Source organism: Schistocerca gregaria, chromosome 3, assembly GCF_023897955.1.
Source record: "Schistocerca gregaria isolate iqSchGreg1 chromosome 3, iqSchGreg1.2, whole genome shotgun sequence".
NCBI classification, from domain to species: Eukaryota; Metazoa; Arthropoda; class Insecta; order Orthoptera; family Acrididae; genus Schistocerca; species Schistocerca gregaria.
Window position 1 is genome coordinate 662,537,060 of NC_064922.1, and position 22,568 is coordinate 662,559,627.

General features: G+C 42.0%; 1 protein-coding gene and 2 non-coding genes across 5 annotated transcripts in view; all 3 read right to left on the minus strand.

Moving 5' to 3' along the window:
- Window positions 1–597: 597 nt before the first annotated feature.
- Window positions 598–22,568, minus strand: part of LOC126354915 (breast cancer type 1 susceptibility protein homolog) — a 245,320-nt gene continuing 223,349 nt past the window's right edge. For all 3 annotated transcript variants that reach the window (XM_050004985.1, XM_050004984.1, XM_050004986.1), the window contains one exon: window positions 598–1,169. In XM_050004985.1, the coding sequence (XP_049860942.1) occupies window positions 952–1,169 (218 nt within the window). In that variant the 3' untranslated portion in view covers window positions 598–951. The remainder of the gene's footprint in view (window positions 1,170–22,568) is intronic.
- Trnas-cga (transfer RNA serine (anticodon CGA)) lies at window positions 13,218–13,292 on the minus strand. Its single transcript has one exon. It is a non-coding gene; the product is annotated as a tRNA-Ser (tRNA).
- On the minus strand, window positions 13,818–13,892 carry Trnas-cga (transfer RNA serine (anticodon CGA)). The gene has a single exon. It is a non-coding gene; the product is annotated as a tRNA-Ser (tRNA).

Consider the following 22,568-nt stretch of genomic DNA (forward strand, 5'->3'; position numbering starts at 1 on the left):
TACATTTAACAAATCTTTCAGCAAAGCAGTAAACTACGGCACCATGGAAACTGACTTTTTAAAAGTTGTATAAAAAATACACTCCTTTCAATAAGGTGAAAAATGGCTACAGTACTGATATGCATCAGGCACATGCTTAATACAGCAACAATACTTGATACACATTGGTTAGTAAAGCCAGAAAAATAGAGAAAAATGCTGAGCAAATTCTTACTCAACAAAATAGAAAAAAGGCAAAACTTTGAACATCTGAAGATATTGTGAAATTGTATTAAAATGATTTCATTCTCTATACAGCTTGTATCAAGTGGAAATAAATTCTTTTCTTGCACTTTAATAATATGCATGAATATAATTTTCTTCCAAAATTTCATTGCTTTTGTGGCATTTACATGTAAACAATAAGAAAGATGTTCAACAATTTTCCAGTTTTATTACTCCGTTCCTCAGAGTTGCATGTAGAAAATATAATATACAAATTTATGTCTTTTCTATGTACAGATATATAGTATTGCAATGAAGATTATAAACATTGCAGTTCAAACAGGAACTTAAAAACACATACCGATTCTCTTTTGGAAAGGATGACAATGCAAATTGAAGTAATCATGATTCGGTTCATTTCTATCTAAGTTACATCACAAGATTCTAATGTTCTAGACCAGTTTACAACTAAACAAATACCACATAAATGAAACAAATACAGACCAAGAGTCCATATTTTTATTACTACTGTGTTCACCTAATAATGTAAGTATAAGGTACTCCCGTTGTTCACAAGAAAACCCATAGTATTTTGTACCTTTAATGCCAATAAAACATATTCACAGTATTTAAAAAAAATTATAAATCTATATTCACACCAGGGAACATAATGCAATTGCACAGTTTTGTAGAAATTCGTGAGCCTGTAAATTCATATGACAAACTCAATATACGACTTCAGTTCTGCTACCTATTGTTATCATCACATTCTTCCTCTTCATCATCATCTTCCTCTTCTTCACTAAGCAGACATTCTGGCGGAAAACGTATCGGAGGGCCTGCCAGCTGTTCACGAGTTGCAGGTGCAAGCAATGATCCAAGTACTGATATGAGGCTGTGGCAGGAGATGCACTCTAGGGCCCAGTCCAGTGAAACTGGTGCTATACCATACTGTCTGAAGAGTTCTGGAACAAGATCGTATGTTACAAATTATTATAAACGCTTTACACACAACTAACATATGCAGGGACTTAAGAAAATCACTTATTCTCTTCATTCCACGCTAAGACCATTATGCAACAAGAGCAACGTGTTGCCCTGGTTTCCTGCAGACAGTCCTGCTATGGACTGTATAACAGGTGCACCACAGAGTGTGTTTAAAATGGTATGGCAACTGGAAATACACTACAAAGTTGAAGTATGTGGAATAGTAAGATTCTTGTGGGTAAAAATTCTGAACCACACACAGATTCATCGTGAAATCTGGTGGTACATGGACCAAATGCAATGTCGTGACAAGGAACAGCGAACTGGTGTCAACAATTTGACCAAGGCCAAGCAGATGTGAGTGATGGGGATCAGGAAGCCAATATCTGCAATTTACGTCTTCTCGGCAGGCAGAAAGAACACCTGGGGAATAAGCTTCCCCAATGGTGAGTACATTCACATAGCGGTTCTCAAACATTGGACTGTGAGTTCAATTAGCAAAGGACCTAGGACTTACTGTTTCTGGCCTCAACACGATTGTCAGAAATTGGCCCATCATCAAAACAAGTGCAAGACAATCTGGATCCATGGCAAAAACATGTAAATAGACTGAGCCATCAGCGTACAGTAGTTTGTTAGCACAAGAGAATCGGGATCATTGATTCCACAGCATTGAATGTTTGGATTGACTGATTTAAGTCATCACAACAGTGTTTATAACTAGCTGTATGATGAAAGTGTAAGTGCTGATAGTTGAACTGTGGATAAATGAAAAAAGATCAGCAAAATATCTTTCTTTAAACAACCTAGAAAAATATTTTTAACATTGTTGAAACTGGTCTTTTTTTTAACACATTAACAACACCTTATGTTTTAAAGGTGAGAAATGCCTTGGTGAGCAACTGAGTAAGCAGAGGATAACCGTTTCACTTATGGTCAAGACAGATGGGTCTGAAAAATTACTTCCTTAGGTAATTGGTAAATTGAAAAAGCCTAGGTGTTTGAAAAAATGTGAGCACTCTACCCACTAATTATGATTTCAGCAACACTGCATGGATGACCAGTTTCATCTTCACTTCCATTATGCATGCAGAGTATGCTAAAATGGGAACAAATAATAGGAAATAATGCTACTACTTGACAGATCTCCAGCACGCCCTGACAATCTGCAGCTCAGAAATATTAAGTTAATGTTCCTGCCTCCTAACTGTACAAAGCTTCAACTGTTACATCTAGGAATCATCCATTCATTTAAATGGAAACATTGAAAAATACTGATCTAGAAGGCTGTATTTATTCACAATAATGGCACAGACCCAAAATCTATGACCAAGTCACCTTTGGAAGCTATGCATTATGTAGCCAAAGGATGGATGGATGAGCTTCCTTTAACCATATCTAACTGTTTCATGAAAGCAGGATTTATATTCACAGAAAACACACAGGAACCATTGGAAGATTTGTCTGAGGTTACAGAAGGCATCTTGTCTACATTTCAAGGGTATGCCAGCATTGATGCTTCAGTAATTACTTCAGAGGTGCCAACAGCAGACAGCATCATTTTCAATCCTTTTAAAGAAGGGAAGAGAGAAGTGACTGGTGAAAAGAATGATGATGATGATGATGATGATGATGACTAAGACCCAGTTGTGCCAAGCACTAGAGAAGCTATGGGAGCTATTAACATTTTCAGGATGTACACTGTTAGTGCATCAGGTGGTAATAATGTGTTTGATGCTTTGTATACTGTGGAGAGAAAAGTAGAGCTATTGATGTTAGAAAGAAATAAAAACACTTAATTATTTCAGATTTTTTAAACAGGCAAAATTTAACCTGTATTAGTTTCAGATTCTGAACAATACAAAGAGGAAGTCAGTAAGAGCAATTTATTCATTTTTGCTTGTTGTGTTCCCTATGCTTTCCTGAATTTTACACTTCTCTGCAGTTTACACTTGTTTGGGTCAGTCCACTGAAAAGTGTAAGAACGTTTTCTTTACTGTAGCTGGAATTAGTGAAGTGTGGTGGCTCCAAGCATAGGATTTCTGGTCATATCAGTATGGGGTTTGCAACGGAAGAACAAATATGGGTCATGCAGGAATAGGACTAATAATGAATAAGAAAATAGAAATGCAAGTGAATGCATTATAATAATCAAAACTGACACAAAGCAAAGAATTGCCACAGTAGTATGAGTTACACCCTACTACTCCATGAGAGATTGAAAATGTGCATGAAGAAATAAAAGAAATTACTCAGTTTTGGGGGGAAAAAAAGAAAGAAAGATAAAAGAAGAAGAAGACAGCTGGGGGAAAAGAATGAAGGGGAAGCCACATGATAAAATTTTGCCAAGGACATAATTTAATCATTACAAACACTTGATTTAGGAATTTTGAAATAAGGTTTAGATACTTTATACAGTGGTGAACCAGAGATTTAGGAATCTGATTTGAAACTGCAAAACATTCCCAAGAACAGATATTGACTCGGACCACAATTGTTAGTTATGAATTGAAAATTAAAAATGGCAGAAAATATGAATTTCAACAGACAGGACCTGGATAAATTGCAAGAACCTCTGGTTATTATAAGTTTCAAAGGGAGCATTATGCAACGACTGACTAAAACAGTGGGAAGAAATACAATAGAAGATGAATTGATATCTTTGATAGATGGAATTGTGAAGACAGCAGAGGATCAAACTGGCAAAAAGATAATGCTCAGTAGAAGTCTTTGGATAACATGGTAGTGAATTTAACTAATGAAACAATTAAATATTAAAATACAGTAAATGTTTTGAATGGGAGGGAGTGAGACTGACAAATTGGAAAATGGAAAAGCAGGAATGACTAGCAGAGAAATGAAAAACTAGTAGAAGTACATATATCTGTAGGAAAGATACATGTTGCCAACAGGAAAATTAAAGTAAACTTCAGAGACAGAAGCTATTGTATGAATATCAAGAGCTCAGATGGAAAGGCAGTATAAAGCAAAGAAAGGAAGGCTCACAGGTGTAGGAGATATAGAGAAAGACTGTAGAAAGGAAAGAAACTTGAAGGCAGTATTAGGGTAGTAGAAGATGAAGCAAGTGAAAGGGTAGATGTGATTCTGAGAAAAGAATTTGATGGAGCACTGAAAGATGTAAGACGAAACAAACCACTTTGCATGCCTCAGAATTGTTGAGATCCTTTGGAAAGAAAGCCAGTCATGACATAATTATTCCCCTTGGTGTGCAAGATATATGAGACAGACAAAATACACTCAAACTTAAGAAAGAATGTAATAATTCCAATTCCAAAAAAGGCAGGTGCTGACATTTTTGAATATAACCTTGTGAATATTAGAACATTACCCAACTATCAACTTAAAAGTCATGGTTGCAAAATACTAACACGTCAGTGTCGTCGTAACTGTTGTTTGTTTCAAATCTGCTGTGCAGTGACGTTAATTTAAATATTAACTGTATTTTTCTTACTTGTCAATTCATATTTTGTGTATTTTTGCTTTTACGAAGCTTTAATTTTCGAGTGCTAGTAATAGTGTTCCATAGATTTCGTGTTTGTTTTGAGTACAGTCAGAAAGAGTCCCTTTAGTCAGCCATAGTGCCAGCAGTGTCAGTGTCATCATAACTGCTGTCTGCTTCACATCTGCTGTGCAGTGAGATATGTTAATTTAAGTATTAACTGTGTTTTTCTTACTTCTCACTTCTTCTTCCATGTGTATTTGCTTTTAGGAAGCTTTAATTTTCGAGTGCTAGTAATAGTGTTCCATAGATTTCATGTCTGTTTTGAATATAGTCAGAGAGAGTCCATTTAGTCAGCTGTAGTGCCGGTAGTGCTAGTGTTTGTTCTGAATACATTTCAGAGACAGGTGGTACTTATTTTCATTGTTTTCAACAAGAAGTGTCTAGTAACCACAGTTTAGTCAGCTTTAGTGAATTAGCAGTCTAGTTAAAATTTGATTAACTCTCTACAGTAAAGTGATTTCTTAGGATGGATAGGATGTGTGACTGCTGTGTACGGACGCAGGAGGAGCTGGCCACTGTTTTCGAAGAGCTGAACGTGTTGATGGCCGCGGTCAGCCGTCTTCAGGCTGCTGCCTCTGAGTGTAGCAGCAGTAGGAAGTCTGGTGCGTCACAAGGTACACCCCAAGTGTTACATGCTTCACCCACTGTCCCTGCTGCCGAGACATCTTCGCGGGTATTGGGCGCGGTTGGGCCACCCTCTCCCCAAGGGGAGTGGCGGGTTCAGCGGCGTTCGCGGCGCACGAGGCGGAGGGTAAATGTGGAGGCTGGCCGTGTAGCATCGCCCGCTCTGCCTGTGAGTGGACATGTGGCCGCTCCTTCAGCAAGGTCCGAGCAGGCACATGGGGTGAGGGGTTTATTAGTTATTGGGAGCTCCAACGTTAGGCGGGTGATGGAGCCCCTTAGGGAAATAGCGGAAAGGTCGGGGAAGAAGGCCAGTGTTCACTCTGTCTGCTTGCCGGGGGGTCTCATCCGAGATGTGGAGGAGGCCCTACCGGCAGCGATAGAGAGCACTGGGTGCACCCGACTGCAGGTTGTTGCTCATGTCGGCACCAATGACTCCTGCCGTCTGTGTTCAGAGGTCATCCTCAGTTCGTACAGGCGGTTGACGGAATTGGTCAAGGCGGAAAGCCTCGCTCGCAGGATGGAATCTGAGCTAACTACTTGTAGTATCGTTCCCAGAACCGATCGCGGTCCTCTGGTTTGGAGCCGAGTAGAAGGCTTAAACCAGAGGCTCAGACGATTCTGCGGGGATCTGGGGTGCAAATTTCTCGACCTCCGCTATCGGGTGGAGAAATGTAGGGTCCCTCTGAATAGGTCAGGCGTGAACTACACGCAGGAAGCGGCTACAAGGGTAGCAGAATACGTGTGGAGTGTACATGTGGTTTTTTTGGGTTAGATAGTTCCCTCCCTAGGCCCGCCAAGACACCTCCTGAGACGCGGCAAGGTAGTAGTAGGCAAAACGCAACCGGGAATAACAATATCAATGTGGTAATAGTAAACTGCAGGAGTGTCTATAGAAAGGTCCCAGAACTGCTCTCATTAACAGTCACAATGCCCACATGGTACTAGGGACAGAAAGATGGCTGAAACCAGATGTAAACAGTAATGAAATTCTAAACTCAGATTGGAATGTATACCGCAGAGACAGGCTGGACAGTGAGGGGGGAGGCGTGTTTATAGCGATAAAAAGTGCAATAGTATCAAAGGAAATTGACAGAGATCAGAAGTGTAAAATAATTTGGGTGAAGGTCACAGTTAAAGCAGGCTCAAACATTGTAATTGGATGTCTCTATAGGCCCCCTGGCTCAGCAACTGTTGTGGCAGAGCACCTGAAGGAAAATATTTCGAGTAGATTTCCCCACCATGTTATAGTTCTGGGTGCAGATTTTAATTTGCTGGATATAGGCTGGGAGACTCAAATGTTTATAACGGGTGGCAGCGACAAAGAATGCTGTGAAATTTTTTTTAGTGAATTATCTAAAAACTACCTTGAGCAGTTAAACAGAGAACCAACTCGTGGAGATAACATATTAGACCTTCTGGTGACAAACAGACCCGAACTAATTTGAAACAGTTAACACAGAACAGGGAATCAGTGATCATAAAGCAGTTACTGCATCGATGATTTCAGCCGTAAATAGAAATATTAAAAAAGGTAGGAAGATTTTTCTGTTTAGCAAAAGTGACAAAAAGCAGATTTCAGAGTACTTGACGGATCAACACAAAAGTTTTATCTCAAGTACAGATAGTGTTGAGGACCAGTGGACAAAGTTCAAAACCATCGTACAATAGGCATTAGATGAGTATGTGCCAAGCAATATTGTAAGAGATGGAAAAGAGCCACCATGGTACAACAACTGAGTTAGAAAATTGCTGTGGAAGCAAAGGGAACTTCACAGCAAACATTACATAGCCAAAGCCTTACAGACAAACAAAAATTACGAGGAGCAAAATGTAGTGTGAGGAGGGCTATGTGAGAGGTGTTCAATGAATTCAAAAGTAAAGTTCTATGCACTGACTTGGCAGAAAATCCTAAGAAATTTTGGTCTTATGTCAAGGTGGTAGGTGGATCAAAACAAAATGTCCAGACACTCTGTGACCAAAATGGTACTGAAACAGAGGATGACAGACTAAAGGCCGAAATACTAAATGTCTTTTTCCAAAGTGTTTCACAGAGGAAGACTGCACTGTAGTTACTACTCTAGATTGTCGCACAGATGACAAAATGGTAGATATCAAAATAGACGACAGAGGGATAGGGAAACAAGTAAAATCGCTCAAAAGAGGAAAGGCTGCTGGACCTGATGGGATACCAGTTCCAGAGTACGTGAAGGAACTTGCCCCGCTTCTTGCAGCGGTGTACTGTAGGTCTCTAGAAGAGCACAGCGTTCCAAAGGATTGGAAAAGGGCACAGGTCATCCCTGTTTTCAAGAAGGGACGTCAAACAGATGTGCAGAACTATAGACCTATATCTCTAATGTTGATCAGTTGTAGAATGGAACACATATTATGTTCGAGTATAACGACTTTTCTGGAGACTAGAAATCTACTCTGTAGAATTCAGCATGGGTTTTGAAAAAGTCGATTATGTGAAACCCAGCTCACGCTATTTGTCCACAAGACTCAGAGGGCCATAGACACAGGTTCCCAGGTAGATGCCATGTTTCTGGACTTCCACAAGGTGTTTGATTCAGTTCCCCACAGTTTAATGAACAAAGTAAGAGCATATGGGCTATCAGACCAATTGCGTGCTTGGATTGAAGAGTTCCTAGATAACAAAACGCAGCATGTCATTCTCAATGGAGAGAGGTCTGCTAAAGTAAGAATGATGTCAGGTGTGCCCCAGGGAAGTGTTGTAGGACCGTTGCTATTCACAATATACATAAATGTCCTTGTGGATAACATCGGAAGTTCACTGAGGCTTTTTGCGGATGATGCTGTGGTACATTGAGAGGTTGTAACAATGGAAAATTGTACTGAAATGCAGGAGGATCTGCAGCGAATTGACGCATGGTGCAGGGAATGGCAATTGAATCTCAATGTAGACAAGTGTAATGTGCTGCGAATACATAAAAAGAAAGATCCTTTATCGTTTAGCTACAATATAGCAGGTCAGCACCTGGAAGCAGTTAATTCCATAAATTATCTGGGAGTAGGCATTAGGAGTGATTTATAATGGAATGATCATATAAAGTTGATCGTCGGTAAAGCAGATGCCAGACAGAGATTCATTGGAAGAATCCTAAGGAAATGCAATCCGAAAACAAAGGAAGTAGGTTAACGTACACTTGTTTGCCCACTGCTTGAATATTGCTCACCAGTGTGGGATCCGTACCAGATAGGGTTGATAGAAGATATAGAGAATAGATCGCGAAAGTGTTACGGAGATGATAGATGAACTCCAGTGGAAGACTCTGCAGGAGAGATGCTCAGTAGCTCGGTATGGGCTTTAGTTGAAGTTTCGAGAACATACCTTCACCGAGGAGTCAAGCAGTATATTGCTCCCTCCTATGTATATCTCGCAAAGAGACCATGAAGATAAAATCAGAGAGATTAAAGCTCACAAGGAGGCATAACGACAATCTTTCCACGAACAATACGAGACTGGAATAGTAGGGAGAACCGATAGAGGTACTCACGGTACCCTACGCCACGCACCCCTTGTGGCTTGCGGAGTATGGATTTAGATGTACGTGTATTGTTCACAGAACAGAAATATTGGTAGAAGCCGAATGCGGGGTATATCAGTTTGGTCTCCAGACAAGTGAAGCACGCACGAGACAATACTGACCCTATGACTTAAGTTAGACGATATACTGAACAAAGACAAAACTACATGACGTCACTCAATTATGTAGTGTTGTATCACATGCGCTGTGTGCGTGTGTTTACAAACACCATGCTGTCAAACATTTCGTTATTCTTGGCTAATGTTTTTTTTATATCTTCCATGCATGTAGTGTAGTTTGTGCATAGTTACAAGATAACTCTGATGTTTGTTCCCTTCTTTTTAAGTGATTTGGAATTTTAAGCTTAGAATGATTGAACAAGGTGTGTATTTTTCACTGTCTCCTGTGGCTGTAATCAATAAAGCCACTGTTAACTGTTCCGAGGGATTTTTGTGTAGTCTGGTTCCACTGAATTAAATAAACAGAGGTTCTAATACTCGAAATACAGTCTGTACAGTTTGTACCACAAAATGGTGAGCCTCACGTGATTTATCCGCATAGTTTTATTGGATTAACAAGCACTACCAAAGGAATTTGCAAAATGATTGATTTCAATCCCACAATGTCACGGCTGGCTGCAAAACTACCACCTTTCTGGCCACCCAATCCAGCTTTGTGGTTTGTGCAAGTGAAGGCCAGTTTTTTCTATCGCACAATTCCAGCAGATGCTACTAAGTTCACACTGGTAGTAAGCCAATTAGACAGCCAGTACATTACAGAAGTGCAAGATGTAATTACCTCGGCACCAAAGTTAACATCTATGACCGGCTTAAAGCAGAATTGGTCTGGCGAGTGGCAGCTTTGTGGGAGAACCAAATCCGCCAGGTTCTCATTCACGAGTATATTAGAAACAGAAAGCCTTTGTACTATTTGCAGCATCCATGAAGCAACGTAGATGTGGAAACTATTCTGAACAGCGTACTGTGCACAATATCGAACAGTCGTTGGCACCACCTGTCAATGCAATCACAGTTTGACACACCCTTGGACATTGTAAGTGGAATTGGCAGATAAACTCCACAATGTGATGACAACTGTACTGCTCAAGGATTACGATGCCTTGGCAAACAAGGTAGATCTACTGACACATCAGACCGAAGAACTGCTATCTCAAAGTGACTCAAGCAATGACTGAGGGCAAAATCAACACTGCCGATGATTGTGCAACAGATAATCAACTACCTCCTCCGCAAACTGAGTCTTAGCAGCAAGGTTTTGCTGGTATCACGCGAAATTCAGGAAGCAAGCATGCAGATGCACAACTCGCTGCATTTACCCAAATAGCAGCAGCGGTTGGATTGGATTGTTTGGGGGAAGAGACCAAACAGCGAGGTCATTGGTCTCATCGGATTAGGGAAGGATGGGGAAGGAAGTCGGCCGTGCCCTTTCAGCATTTGCCTGGAGGGATTTAGGGAAATCACGGAAAACCTAAATCAGGATGGCCGGACGCGGGATTGAACCGTCGTCCTCCCGAATGCGAGTCCAGTGTGCTACCACTGTGCCACCCCGCTCGGTGCAGCGGTTGGAAGTAGGTGACTCCTCCAATTGCTGATCAGTGTCTCCGCACCTGTTTTGCTAGTGAGAGGCACTCCAGCTGAAAATATTTAATAGAACTGGATCCGATTTGTCAATTTATCTACAGAAGTCACCACCCTCACCACCCACATTATTCTATCTGATCACTGCAAAAAACTCGGTCATAACAACGTTTGGCACACTGCACTTGGAACTAGATCTGGATTTAAGATGAGCCTTCATGTGAAATTTTATAATTGCAGACAATGCCTAATCTATCATCAGAGCAAAATTCCTTGTCCATTACAATCTGCTGCCGGATGTGAAGAACTCACACCTATTTGACAATACAACATGTTTAACAGTACCCAGGTTTTGGCAGGGTGCAACCATTCACACTGAGAAAGTAATTCGGGCAGCAGACAACCAGTATGGAGAGCTGCTGCATGGATTTCTGGTTCTAACATGAACCTTTGGAACACCTAAGGAGGTAAGGCACAACGCTGTCCACTTCATAAAGATAACCGATGGCTCCCCCGTATATTGCAGATGTTTGGCTCCACATCATCTTAAAACTGTTAAGGTAGAGCTCCACAGTATGATTTGTGAAGGTGGAATGTGGCCTTCCAACAGTCCCTGGTCCTCACTGCTACATTGATCCCTAAAAAGGGTGGCGCATGGCAGCCTTGTGGTGACTATAAATCCTTGAATGTCAGAACAATACCAGATAGATATCCAGTGTCGTCGTTATGAAACTATAATTATGTGTTGAGTGGTGCAGTTATTTTTAGCATCTTTGACTGCACTAAAGCTTAACACACAGATCCCTGTAGATGAATGAGACAGGCCCATGAGAGCAATCATCACTAGTTCTGGCCAGTTTGAGATGAAATTTATGACTTTTGAACTTACGAGTATTGCTCAAACATGGAATGTTTAATTGACTCTGTGCTACAGGGGCTAACTTTTTCTTTTGCTTACATGGTTGATATTTTAGTTTTTTCATCAGTGACCGAATAACATCGGTAGCATTTATTAGAAGTGTTCAAGCAGTTGGAACACCATGACGTTGTCTAAACACTGCTACGTGTGTCTTTTGTCAGCCCAAGTAAATTTCCCAGGGCATAGAATAACAACAGCAGGATTGCTACCACTGCCAGAGAAGGTGGAAGGTATCTTACGGGTCTCAAGCCCAAATATGGCTAAGAAATTGTATAGATACCTCATCCGTGTTAAATTTTTATCGCCGTCACTCGCCACACATTGCAGAGTTACAGGAGCAGTGGTCGCCAGCCCAAAGAACAAGTGTAACTTGCTGATATCATGGACTGATCAAAAGTGTGTGGCATTTGAAGCAGTCAAACAGAGCATCCCAGATGCTGCACTAGTTGCACACCCTGAGCCTACCGCACCTCTGGCAGTACTAGCTGATGCTAGCCAGATGGGGACTGGTGCAGCATTGAAACAACATAATGACACGTGGCAACCACTTGGACTTTTCTTGCGTAATTAATCGCTCTCACAAAAGCTCTGGGGTGCGTAGACAGAACTTCTGGCCATTTATGAGCTCATCAAATACTTCAAGGCCTCACCTAGAAGCTTTATTATCTACAAAATCACAACCTGCTAATTTACACCTTTTGTCATAACAATACGAACTGTTCACCTAGGCAACACAGTCAGACAATGTTCACCTTGCAATTCGGAATGGACGGATGGTGCATGTGGTGGCCAATTGTTTGTCTCAGGTCGGAAGTATAACCAGCAGGATTGGCTGCACCAAACTTGCTGCAGCTCAACAATCAGATAAAGAAACTACAAGGACTTTTAGCAACCGAAACATTGGCGATGGATCTCCAACTCATCCAGATTCCAAGGAGTGGTGCCAACCTGTATTGTGACATGACCACATAAAAACTGGTCATTCCTACCTACTGCGTTCAGAAGGGACATCACCAATATGCCACACTAGGCTCAAGGGCAAGGCACAGCTGCTACTTTCATGTATAAAGACTTTAAAACCTGTTTACAAGTCATGTTGTGCATGGAAGGCATCAAACCGTCATTGTAGCCGCAATACTCAGAACCCTACCACATGGTGAAAAGGGGGACAAGACAACTGACATTTCAATTAATGTAAAGGTGACCACTTTTTCTGTAGAAAGCATTAAACCAGCTTATGTCTTCCAATCAGCAACAATGCCACAGCATCTAAGATTATGGCCTCGACCAACAACTACCTCATCACTGACTTCACAGCCAGTGGCGCAGATTACAACATCTGCAGACCTGTCAACATGTACCTCAAGATCCGGGAACCACATCTAGTTTCCAGCCAGATATTTGGAACAGCACTCCACTTCCACCTCGGGGGCTGATGTGGCGACATTGCGACGTTACTTAGTGTTGCATCGCACATGCCGTGTGCGTGTGTTTACAAACACTGTGCCACTAAACATTTCGCACCACACACCAGAGGTACTGTGTCTTGTATACATGTGTTTCATTTTGTTATTCTCTGATTACCTGTATCTTCCATGCACATAGAAGAGTTTGTGCATAGTTATCAGATAACACTGATTTTCGTTCCCGCATGTTAAGCGATTTGGAATTTCAAGCTCGGAACAATCGAAAAAGTCATGTATTTTTCGCTGTGACTTGTGGCCGTGGTCAATAAAGCTAACGTTAATTCCAGAATGAGATTTTCACTCTGCAGCGGAGTGTGCGCTGATATGAAACTTCCTGGCAGATTAAAACTGTGTGCCCGACCGAGACTCGAACTCGGGACCTTTGCCTTTCGCGGGCAAGTGCTCTACCAACTGAGCTACCGAACCACGACTCACGACCGGTACTCACAGCTTTACTTCTGCCAGTATCCGTCTCCTACCTTCCAAACTTTACAGAAGCTCTTCTGCGAAACATGCAGAACTAGCACTCCTGAAAGAAAGGATACTGTGGAGACATGGCTTAGCCACAGCCTGGGGGATGTTTCCAGAATGAGATTTTCACTCTGCAGCGGAGTGTGCGCTGATATGAAACTTCCTGGCAGATTAAAACTGTGTGCCCGACCGAGACTCAAACTCGGGACCTTTGCCTTTCGCGGGCAAGTGCTCTACCAACTGAGCTACCGAACCACGACTCACGACCGGTACTCACAGCTTTACTTCTGCCAGTATCCGTCTCCTACCTTCCAAACTTTACAGAAGCTCTTCTGCGAAACATGCAGAACTAGCGCTCCTGAAAGAAAGGATACTGTGGAGACATGGCTTAGCCACAGCCTGGGGGATGTTTCCAGAATGAGATTTTCACTCTGCAGCGGAGTGTGCGCTGATATGAAACTTCCTGGCAGATTAAAACTGTGTGCCCGACCGAGACTCGAACTCGGGACCTTTGCCTTTCGCGGGCAAGTGCTCTACCAACTGAGCTACCGAACCACGACTCACGAGTTCGAGTCTCGGTCGGGCACACAGTTTTAATCTGCCAGGAAGTTTCATATCAGCGCACACTCCGCTGCAGAGTGAAAATCTCATTCTGGAAACATCCCCCAGGCTGTGGCTAAGCCATGTCTCCACAGCAGCCTTTCTTTCAGGAGTGCTAGTTCTGCATGTTTCACAGAAGAGCTTCTGTAAAGTTTGGAAGGTAGGAGACGGATACTGGCAGAAGTAAAGCTGTGAGTACCGGTCGTGAGTCGTGCTTCGGTAGCTCAGTTGGTAGAGCACTTGCCCGCGAAAGGCAAAGGTCCCGAGTTCGAGTCTCGGTTCGGCACACAGTTTTAATCTGCGAGGAAGTTTCATATCAGCGCACACTCCGCTGCAGAGTGAAAATCTCATTCTGGAAACACCCCCCAGGCTGTGGCTAAGCCATGTCTCCACAGTATCCTTTCTTTCAGGAGTGCTAGTTCTGCATGTTTCGCAGAAGAGCTTCTGTAAAGTTTGGAAGGTAGGAGACGAATACTGGCAGAAGTAAATCTGTGAGTACCGGTCGTGAGTCGTGCTTCGGTAGCTCAGTTGGTAGAGCACTTGCCCGCGAAAGGCTAAGGTCCCGAGTTCGAGTCTCGGTCGGGCACACAGTTTTAAACTAACGTTAATTGTTTGAGGGAGTTTTTGTGTAGTTTGGTTCCATCAAATTAAGTACAAGTAGGTTCTAATAATTTAACGACAGTCTGCACAGCTAGTACTCTCATATGGCATATGTAGATTTATGCACCATTTTGGCAAAATTGATGGGAATATGCTCTTTGATATTCTGAAGGTAGCAAGAATAAAATACAGGTAATGAAAGGTTATCTACAGCAAATAGAGGAACCAGTCATTAGAGACAACGGATATAGGAAGGAGGCAGTAGTAGAGAGGGGAGTGAGACATGGTTGTAGCCTATCCCAAATGTTATTCAATCTGTACTCTGAGCAAGGAGAAATTTGTAAAGGAAACTTAAGTTCGGAGAGAAAAAATAAAAGCTTTGAGATCGTGAACATCTAGAAAAGTAAAACAAAGATAATGGAGTATAGAAAAATTAAATCAGGTGACACTGTGGGAATTAGACTGGAAAATAAAACACTACAAGTAGTACACAATTTCTGCTACTTTCGGGAACAAGAAAAAAAGCAAAACAGACACTGGGCAAAGTACAGTGGATATGCAATGTAGACTGGCAATATTACGAAAAAAGTTTTTGGAAAATAAAAAATTAAAATGTCATACAAATTGGAAAGGTTAGGGAGAGTTTTCTGGAGTACTTGTTTAGAATAGAGGCTTATATGTACGCAACCTGGAAGATAAAACAATATTAACAAGAATATAAGGTTCTGAAATGTACTGCTACAGAAGATGGGTAGATCTGATTATTAATGGTGAGAAACAGAACAAAACTGTGAGCAACAGAGTGTTATGGCACAATTGTCTAAAAGAAGGGATTGATTAACTGGATAAACCCTAAAGTACTAACAAATAACCAACCTTTAGAGAAGAAGCGTAGACAGAGACCGAGACTTGACTACAGTATGCTGGTTCAAGTGGATGTTGATTGCAACAATATGCACAGTGAAGACACTTGCACAGGACCGATGGAGAGCTGCATCCAACCAATCATAGGGGTGAAGACCACAACAAGAACAGCAACTGGACCCCAAGAAACTTTGCATACGTTGTTTCTATTAGCACACTATTATTAATGTCTACTCCTGGTGCTGGGAGAACAGTTTTGTTTGTATGGACTCTAATAGTCTTTGTTAGATTAATGCTTAATTTGTTTGCTGTGAACAAATTGTAGATCTGTTGTGAGGACAAAGGGAGACATCATATTAGGTGCGGTCTGTCTCAAGCTAAAGTCTGAGCGATCGGCCACCTCCTTTCTAATCTTTCTCCTTTTTCTCCCTTGGTAAGTAACTAATACTTTTTGTTACATTTATTAACAGCTTTTGGGCACACCCACGCAGCCAGCCTCAGAACCACAAAGATTTATCTGTCAGATCAATTTACACCGATCTTAAGTCAATGAGCTAAGAGAATGAATACATTTATTATATTATTTTCTTACATTGGTGCAAGGTGTCCTTGCAAGGACACAGCAGCAGCCAGACAGTCACTGCAGGCAAAGATTTCTACCTGGCCTTCCATGCAACAGGTTGGCCAGACGAGGCCAGAAGTAGAGGAGACAGCTTTTGATTGCCAAACCATACAGTCATACTTGTAACTGTGTCTCACAGTGTAGTGCTCATTGTAACTGTGCTTTCACTAACCATGTACTTTTATTTTCAACTGTCTTTCCTTTGCAAGAAGTGTGTGTACTTGTCTGGACTGTGAAAAGAACAAGGTAGGGCAGAGTTACCCTGCATTTTGTTCCTCCTGGCACATAAAACTATTCAAAAGTGTTCCAGCACAAACATCCATGTGCTTTCAGTTGTAAGTACCGTGAATCACGAGTATCCAGTTACTGTGTCTTTGCTTGTGATTCTCCGAAATCAGCACGCGTTATGCCCCTGAGCAGCGCTATCCATCACCAACGTTGCCAGCAGCTGCAGCCCAGTGAGAGCTCCAGTGGCTCTGTACGCATTCTGACTCTATTTCTATACTATATTATCCTGTGTACTAATATCCTTAATCGCCCTGCTGAAAAATAAAGTTTAATGAAGAGAAGGGCAGTGGTGAAGTCACTAGACCCTACACATTTGTTAATAGCTTTCTGGATTGTCAAATCACAATGACATTGGAGTATGGCAGTCACTGCTAAACAGAATCAATGTTGATTACGACAACATCCAATCTGGGTCAGAGATTAATCAGGTGGAAGAATCTCATTATGCAGGCAGACAAGGAATTATTTGAAAAATTATGTTTGTATACTGAATCAAAAATAATGACTTTACTCCAGTCAAACATGGTCTTAATCTCCACTTTCTACAATTTCATGCAGCAAGCAATTAGAGCGCAAAAATTCAATGGTAGCATTGCAGAATTCAGCATTTTTTTGATGCCTTTAAGGTAGTGGTAATCAACAATGAGGCCTTAACTGATTTCCAGTGGTATTACTATTTGTTGTCACGTGTCTTCGATGAACTGCGTAAGCTGATTAGAACTTACTAGCTACAGAAAGTAACTTCAAGATTGCATATGATCTGATTGTTCAAACATACAACAATTCCAAGTTAATTGTTGACTTGCACACAAAAGAACTCCTGGATCTGCCCAGAGCCTAAATGGAAAGCACTAACTAACAGATTTTCATCTACCAGCTAAAGAGAAACCGAATGTGATCAAAATCATGCAAGTTGGCATTCAATCGCACGTGGTATTACTGTTGCACATTTTGCTGCATTTACATTTGCACATTAGTGTGCATCTGAGGAAATGTGGGAATCTGGTGACATTTCTAGAAACGAGATGTCAGACATTAGAAACTATTCATCCAGCCAAAATACTGCACCATTCCCAACAGCCAGCTGTGAAGCAAAGTAACGAATAAGGAGACAGTTCTCGACGAACTTTACTCAACACTGCACCGAATGCGAGTTCTGTAACTTCACACACAGACTAATTTGATGTCCTAAGATGAAAGAGAGCAACATTGACAGCAGAATAGACTTTGTGAACAAACAAGAGCCATGTTTTAATTGTCTCGGTACAAATCATAGGCAAAAGGGATGCTGTGCCAGCAGCTGTCACTTTTGAGACAAGCATTATAATATGTTACTGCACATGGAACAAGCTAGTCATAGTGGCAATAGAAAGCAGATTGTGCATTAACACTGAAAATTACACTTGGCGGGATTGGATTGGATTGGAGTAGATTAGGTTCAGTTTTCATTCCATAGACCAAGAATTGAGATGATTCTCCTGATTGTCAGGAGATTGACAAGATATGTGAATATATCACAGTAAACTGTAACTGCTAATATTTATAGAATTAATACACTCCTGGAAATGGAAAAAAGAACACATTGACACCGGTGTGTCAGACCCACCATACTTGCTCCGGACACTGAGAGAGGGCTGTACAAGCAATGATCACACACACGGCACAGGGGACACACCAGGAACCGCGGTGTTGGCCGTCGAATGGCGCTAGCTGCGCAGCATTTGTGCACCGCCGCCGTCAGTGTCAGCCAGTTTACCGTGGGATACGGAGATCCATCGCAGTCTTTAACACTGGTAGCATGCCGTGACAGCGTGGACGTGAACCGTATGTGCAGTTGACGGACTTTGAGCGAGGGCGTATAGTGGGCATGCGGGAGGCCGGGTGGACGTACCGCCGAATTGCTCAACACGTGGGGCGTGAGGTCTCCACAGTACATCGATGTTGTCGCCAGTGGTCGGCGGAAGGTGCACGTGCCCATCGACCTGGGACCGGACCGCAGCGATGCACGGATGCACGCCAAGACCGCAGGATCCTACGCAGTGCCGTAGGGAACCACACCGCCACTTCCCAGCAAATTAGGGACACTGTTGCTCCTGGGGTATCGACGAGGACCATTTGCAACTGTCTCCATGAAGCTGGGCTACAGTCCCGCACACCGTTAGGCCGCCTTCCGCTCACGCCCCAACATCGTGCAGCCCGCCTCCAGTGGTGTCGCGACAGGCGTGAATGGAGGGACGAATGGAGACGTGTCGTCTTCAGCGATGAGAGTCGCTTCTGCCTTGGTGCCAATGATGGTCGTATGCGTGTTTGGCGCCGTGCAGGTGAGCGCCACAATCAGGACTCCATACGACCAAGGCACACAGGGCCAACACCCGGCATCATGGTGTGGGGAGCGATCTCCTACACTGACCGTACACCTCGGTGATCGTCGAGGGGACACTGAATAGTGCACGGTACATCCAAACTGTCATCGAACCCATTGTTCTACCATTCCTAGACCGGCAAGGGAACTTGCTGTTCCAACAGGACAATGCACGTCCGCATGTATCCCGTGCCACCCAACGTGCTCTAGAAGGTGTAAGTCAACTACCCTGGCCAGCAAGATCTCCAGATCTGTCCCCCATTGAGCATGTTTGGGACTGGATGAAGCGTCGTCTCACGCAGTCTGCACGTCCAGCACGAACGCTGGTCCAACTGAGGCGCCAGGTGGAAATGGCATGGCAAGCCGTTCCACAGGACTACATCCAGCATCTCTACGATCGTCTCCATGGGAGAATAGCAGCCTGCATTGCTGCGAAAGGTGGATATACACTGTACTAGTGCCGACATTGTGCATGCTCTGTTGCCTGTGTCTATGTGCCTGTGGTTCTGTCAGTGTGATCATGTGATGTATCTGACCCCAGGAATGTGTCAATAAAGTTTCCCCTTCCTGGGACAATGAATTCACGGTGTTCTTATTTCAATTTCCAGGAGTGTACATTGTCAAAATTAAAAATAGTTATGCTCTTTTAATAAATCTATCATACACAAACTATCTAATCTTGACTGTTGTTACGAAGTGTCATCAAAACTGAAATCTAACAGAAGTTTTTACTTAAACTGGTCTAATAATACATGTTAAGATAGAGTAGCTATAGTTCCCTATCAAATGTCTTTCAAACTCTAAATAAAATTATGCAGAGCATGCCCTCCAGCATAATTCTAGGAACCTGCTACACCGTATGTGCCATTTGGCTTCTCCCACCCAACACCAGTCCCTTGGAACTGCGGAGATGGGAACTGTACTCCAACACATCCTTTCATCCCGCCATCCCCCGGACTGAACCTACGTTAAACAACCTCACTCCCATTTACTCTTCAGTCTTCTCCTCTTTCCCTTTCCTTTTTAGCCATTCACGCATCTTTTCATTCTACATAGTTGTGTTTATCTTTATACTATATACCTCTTTACTGCTCTATGCATCATCTTTGGTTTGAAGCTGGCACAGTACTTACAGCAGAATATCTTTGGCTTTCCTCTGACAACTATGCCTTCATCCTTGCTACCCTCCCTGTTTCCCCTTCCCTGTTGCTTCATAACCTGGGTTGTGAGTAACTGAATCCACTTTCCCTTCTTCCCTTTCTTTCCCCTCTCTCCTCCCTGATAAAGGAACAAAGTTCCGAAAGCTAGGAATGTAAATTTTCTGTTCTGTTTTGTATATCTATCGGCTGTACTGAGCTGAGGTAAGTACTGGTCATCCCTTCTATCTCTTTGTTAGTATTTGTTTCAAAACTCTATTTAAAGTATAACATGTATTGGACTCCTTTTTTGGATCAAGGTACACGATTTTAGGTCTTCATGTAGATTGTTATTATTCCTAGTATTGATTGTGTGACAAAGCAAGCTGGGATATTTTTACTTCCCCTCTTGTTTTGTTGTTTTGTCATCTGCCTCCTTAAATTTGTTTTTCATTTCTGACTAATTACTATTAACATGTGTGAGTATAGTCTGCTTTTTCATGAAAGACAAAGTTTGGCCCTTTCAATCAATTTAATGAGTTCAGTTTTAATTGTAATTTCTGTAAACTTAACTTTGAACAATGTGTAGTTTCAGTACGTATTATTGTAAGGATATATAAGGGCCCGATTTTTCATCCTGAGATAGTCAGCCCACAGTCGAGTTTCAGACGAGGAACCTGTATTGGTTAGATCAACAACAATGCATCCGTTAAATAAGTGTAACACTATAGGCCGTGTGTTAAAACAATGACAGTGTCTGCTCCATATGTAACTTTTTATTCTTCAAGAGCTGTGAACGTTGTGGTTAGGTTTCTATGACTTGTAGATGTTCAATAGCAAACTATTGTCGCAGTTTGTGGAGGTTTGCCTGCAAATGAGGCTTACAGAAAGTTAAAACAATAGTGCACTGGCCATATACAGGGTGTTACAAAAAGGTACGGCCAAACTTTCAGGAAACATTCCTCACATACAAAGAAAGAAAATATGTTATGTGGACATGTGTCCGGAAACGCTTACTTTCCATGTTAGAGCTCATTTTGTTACTTCTCTTCAAATCACGTCAATCATGGAATGGAAACACACAGCAACAAAACATACCAGCGTGACTTGAAACACTTTGTTATAGGAAATGTTCAAAATGTCCTCCATTAGCGAGGATACATGCATCCACCCTCAGTCGCATGGAATCCCTGATGCGCTGATGCAGCCCTGGAGAATGGCGTATTGTATCACAGCCGTCCACAATACGAGCACGAAGAGTCTCTACATTTGGTATCGCCTTGTCAGTGGTCAAATAAGGAAAACTAGAAATGGTAAACACAACAGTAGCTGAGTGTTCTACTCCAGTACCCACACCAAGCGCCAATATTGACTGTTTGTTAAAGATCGGAACAGTGAAAGATATTTTCCGGTAGACAGCGGTGCCTATTTGTCTGTTATACCACTTTCAAATGGCCAGAAAGTTCAACCCTCTGATTTCAGCCTTTATGCTGCAAATGGTTCAGAGATAAAAACTTATGGTTCCAAGCTGTTAACCATTGAACTCTGTCCATCTACTCTTCCCCCCTCTCACTGCCTATCTCCTTCTCCCCCCATCTGTGTCCATCTCCACCTCCTCCCTCTGCCTGTCCACATATTCTCCCTCCTCTCCACGTTATCATCCCCATACCAATAGGAAGTTGCTGATCCTTTCCCCCCATAGTATTTCTTTTCCAAGTAAGTAATATGTGTATTAAGTTCAGATGAAATCGATTCAGGTGCTTAGGCAGAGCTTTTTACCTGTGGCTTTGCTGCTAACATTCACTGTAACATATATTTAACGTTTTTCACACATATTTGTCAAATAATTCATCTGTATCTCTAACGAATTTTGCACTGCAGTTTCATTTTCACGCAGCTCAATGTTTGTGATATCTATCTCCTGAATTAAGTTTGTACAAAATTGTAATCTTGCAGGTACATAATATGGTTTATGCGGGTAGTGCCTGTTTAACATGTTGTTAATAGAATTAGTACTAACGTTGTAATAAATTAAAATGTCATTCATGATGCAGCTGTTTTTCACACATCTCAGTTTTATGATGTCATTTCTCCTGAACTACGTGTAGTACTCTCATATTTTTGCAAGTTCATTCAGTGATATATGTGAATACTGTCTGCAAAACATGTTGAAAATAAAGAGTTAGTACTAAAGAAGTAATAAATTAATAGGTCATGCCTGATGTGGCAGTTTCACTGCATGAACAGCGAAAATGCAGTTAGTGATAAACCTTTTTCCTTTCATAATTTTGTGAGGAATGTTAGTGACAAAAAGTCTTGTAAGGGTCTGAAGTTATGTGTTAAGTTGACTGCAAGTCACTAAGTGCTGTCATTCTCAAATACAGGATGAATATAGTATGGCTATTAGTGTGTTGTAAACCGTGCTTCTTTTTCAACACCCATTTCCACTCCTTTGAGAGGTGTGTGGATCTTACCCCTGTAGTGGTTATTTCCAGAAAGTAAGTGTTGTGTGTACCAAGTTTGGCTGAAAACAATAGAGAGGTTTATGAGGAGATATGAAACATTCATATACACTTATATACATATACAAGACTTACCAAGCGGGAAAGCGCTGGCAGACAGGCACATTAACAAAACACACAAACACACACACAGAATTACTAGCTTTCGCAACGGATGGTTGCTTCTTCAGGAAGGAGAGAGAAAGACGAAAGGATGTGGGTTTTCGTCTTTCTCTCTCCTTCCTGAAGAAGCAACCA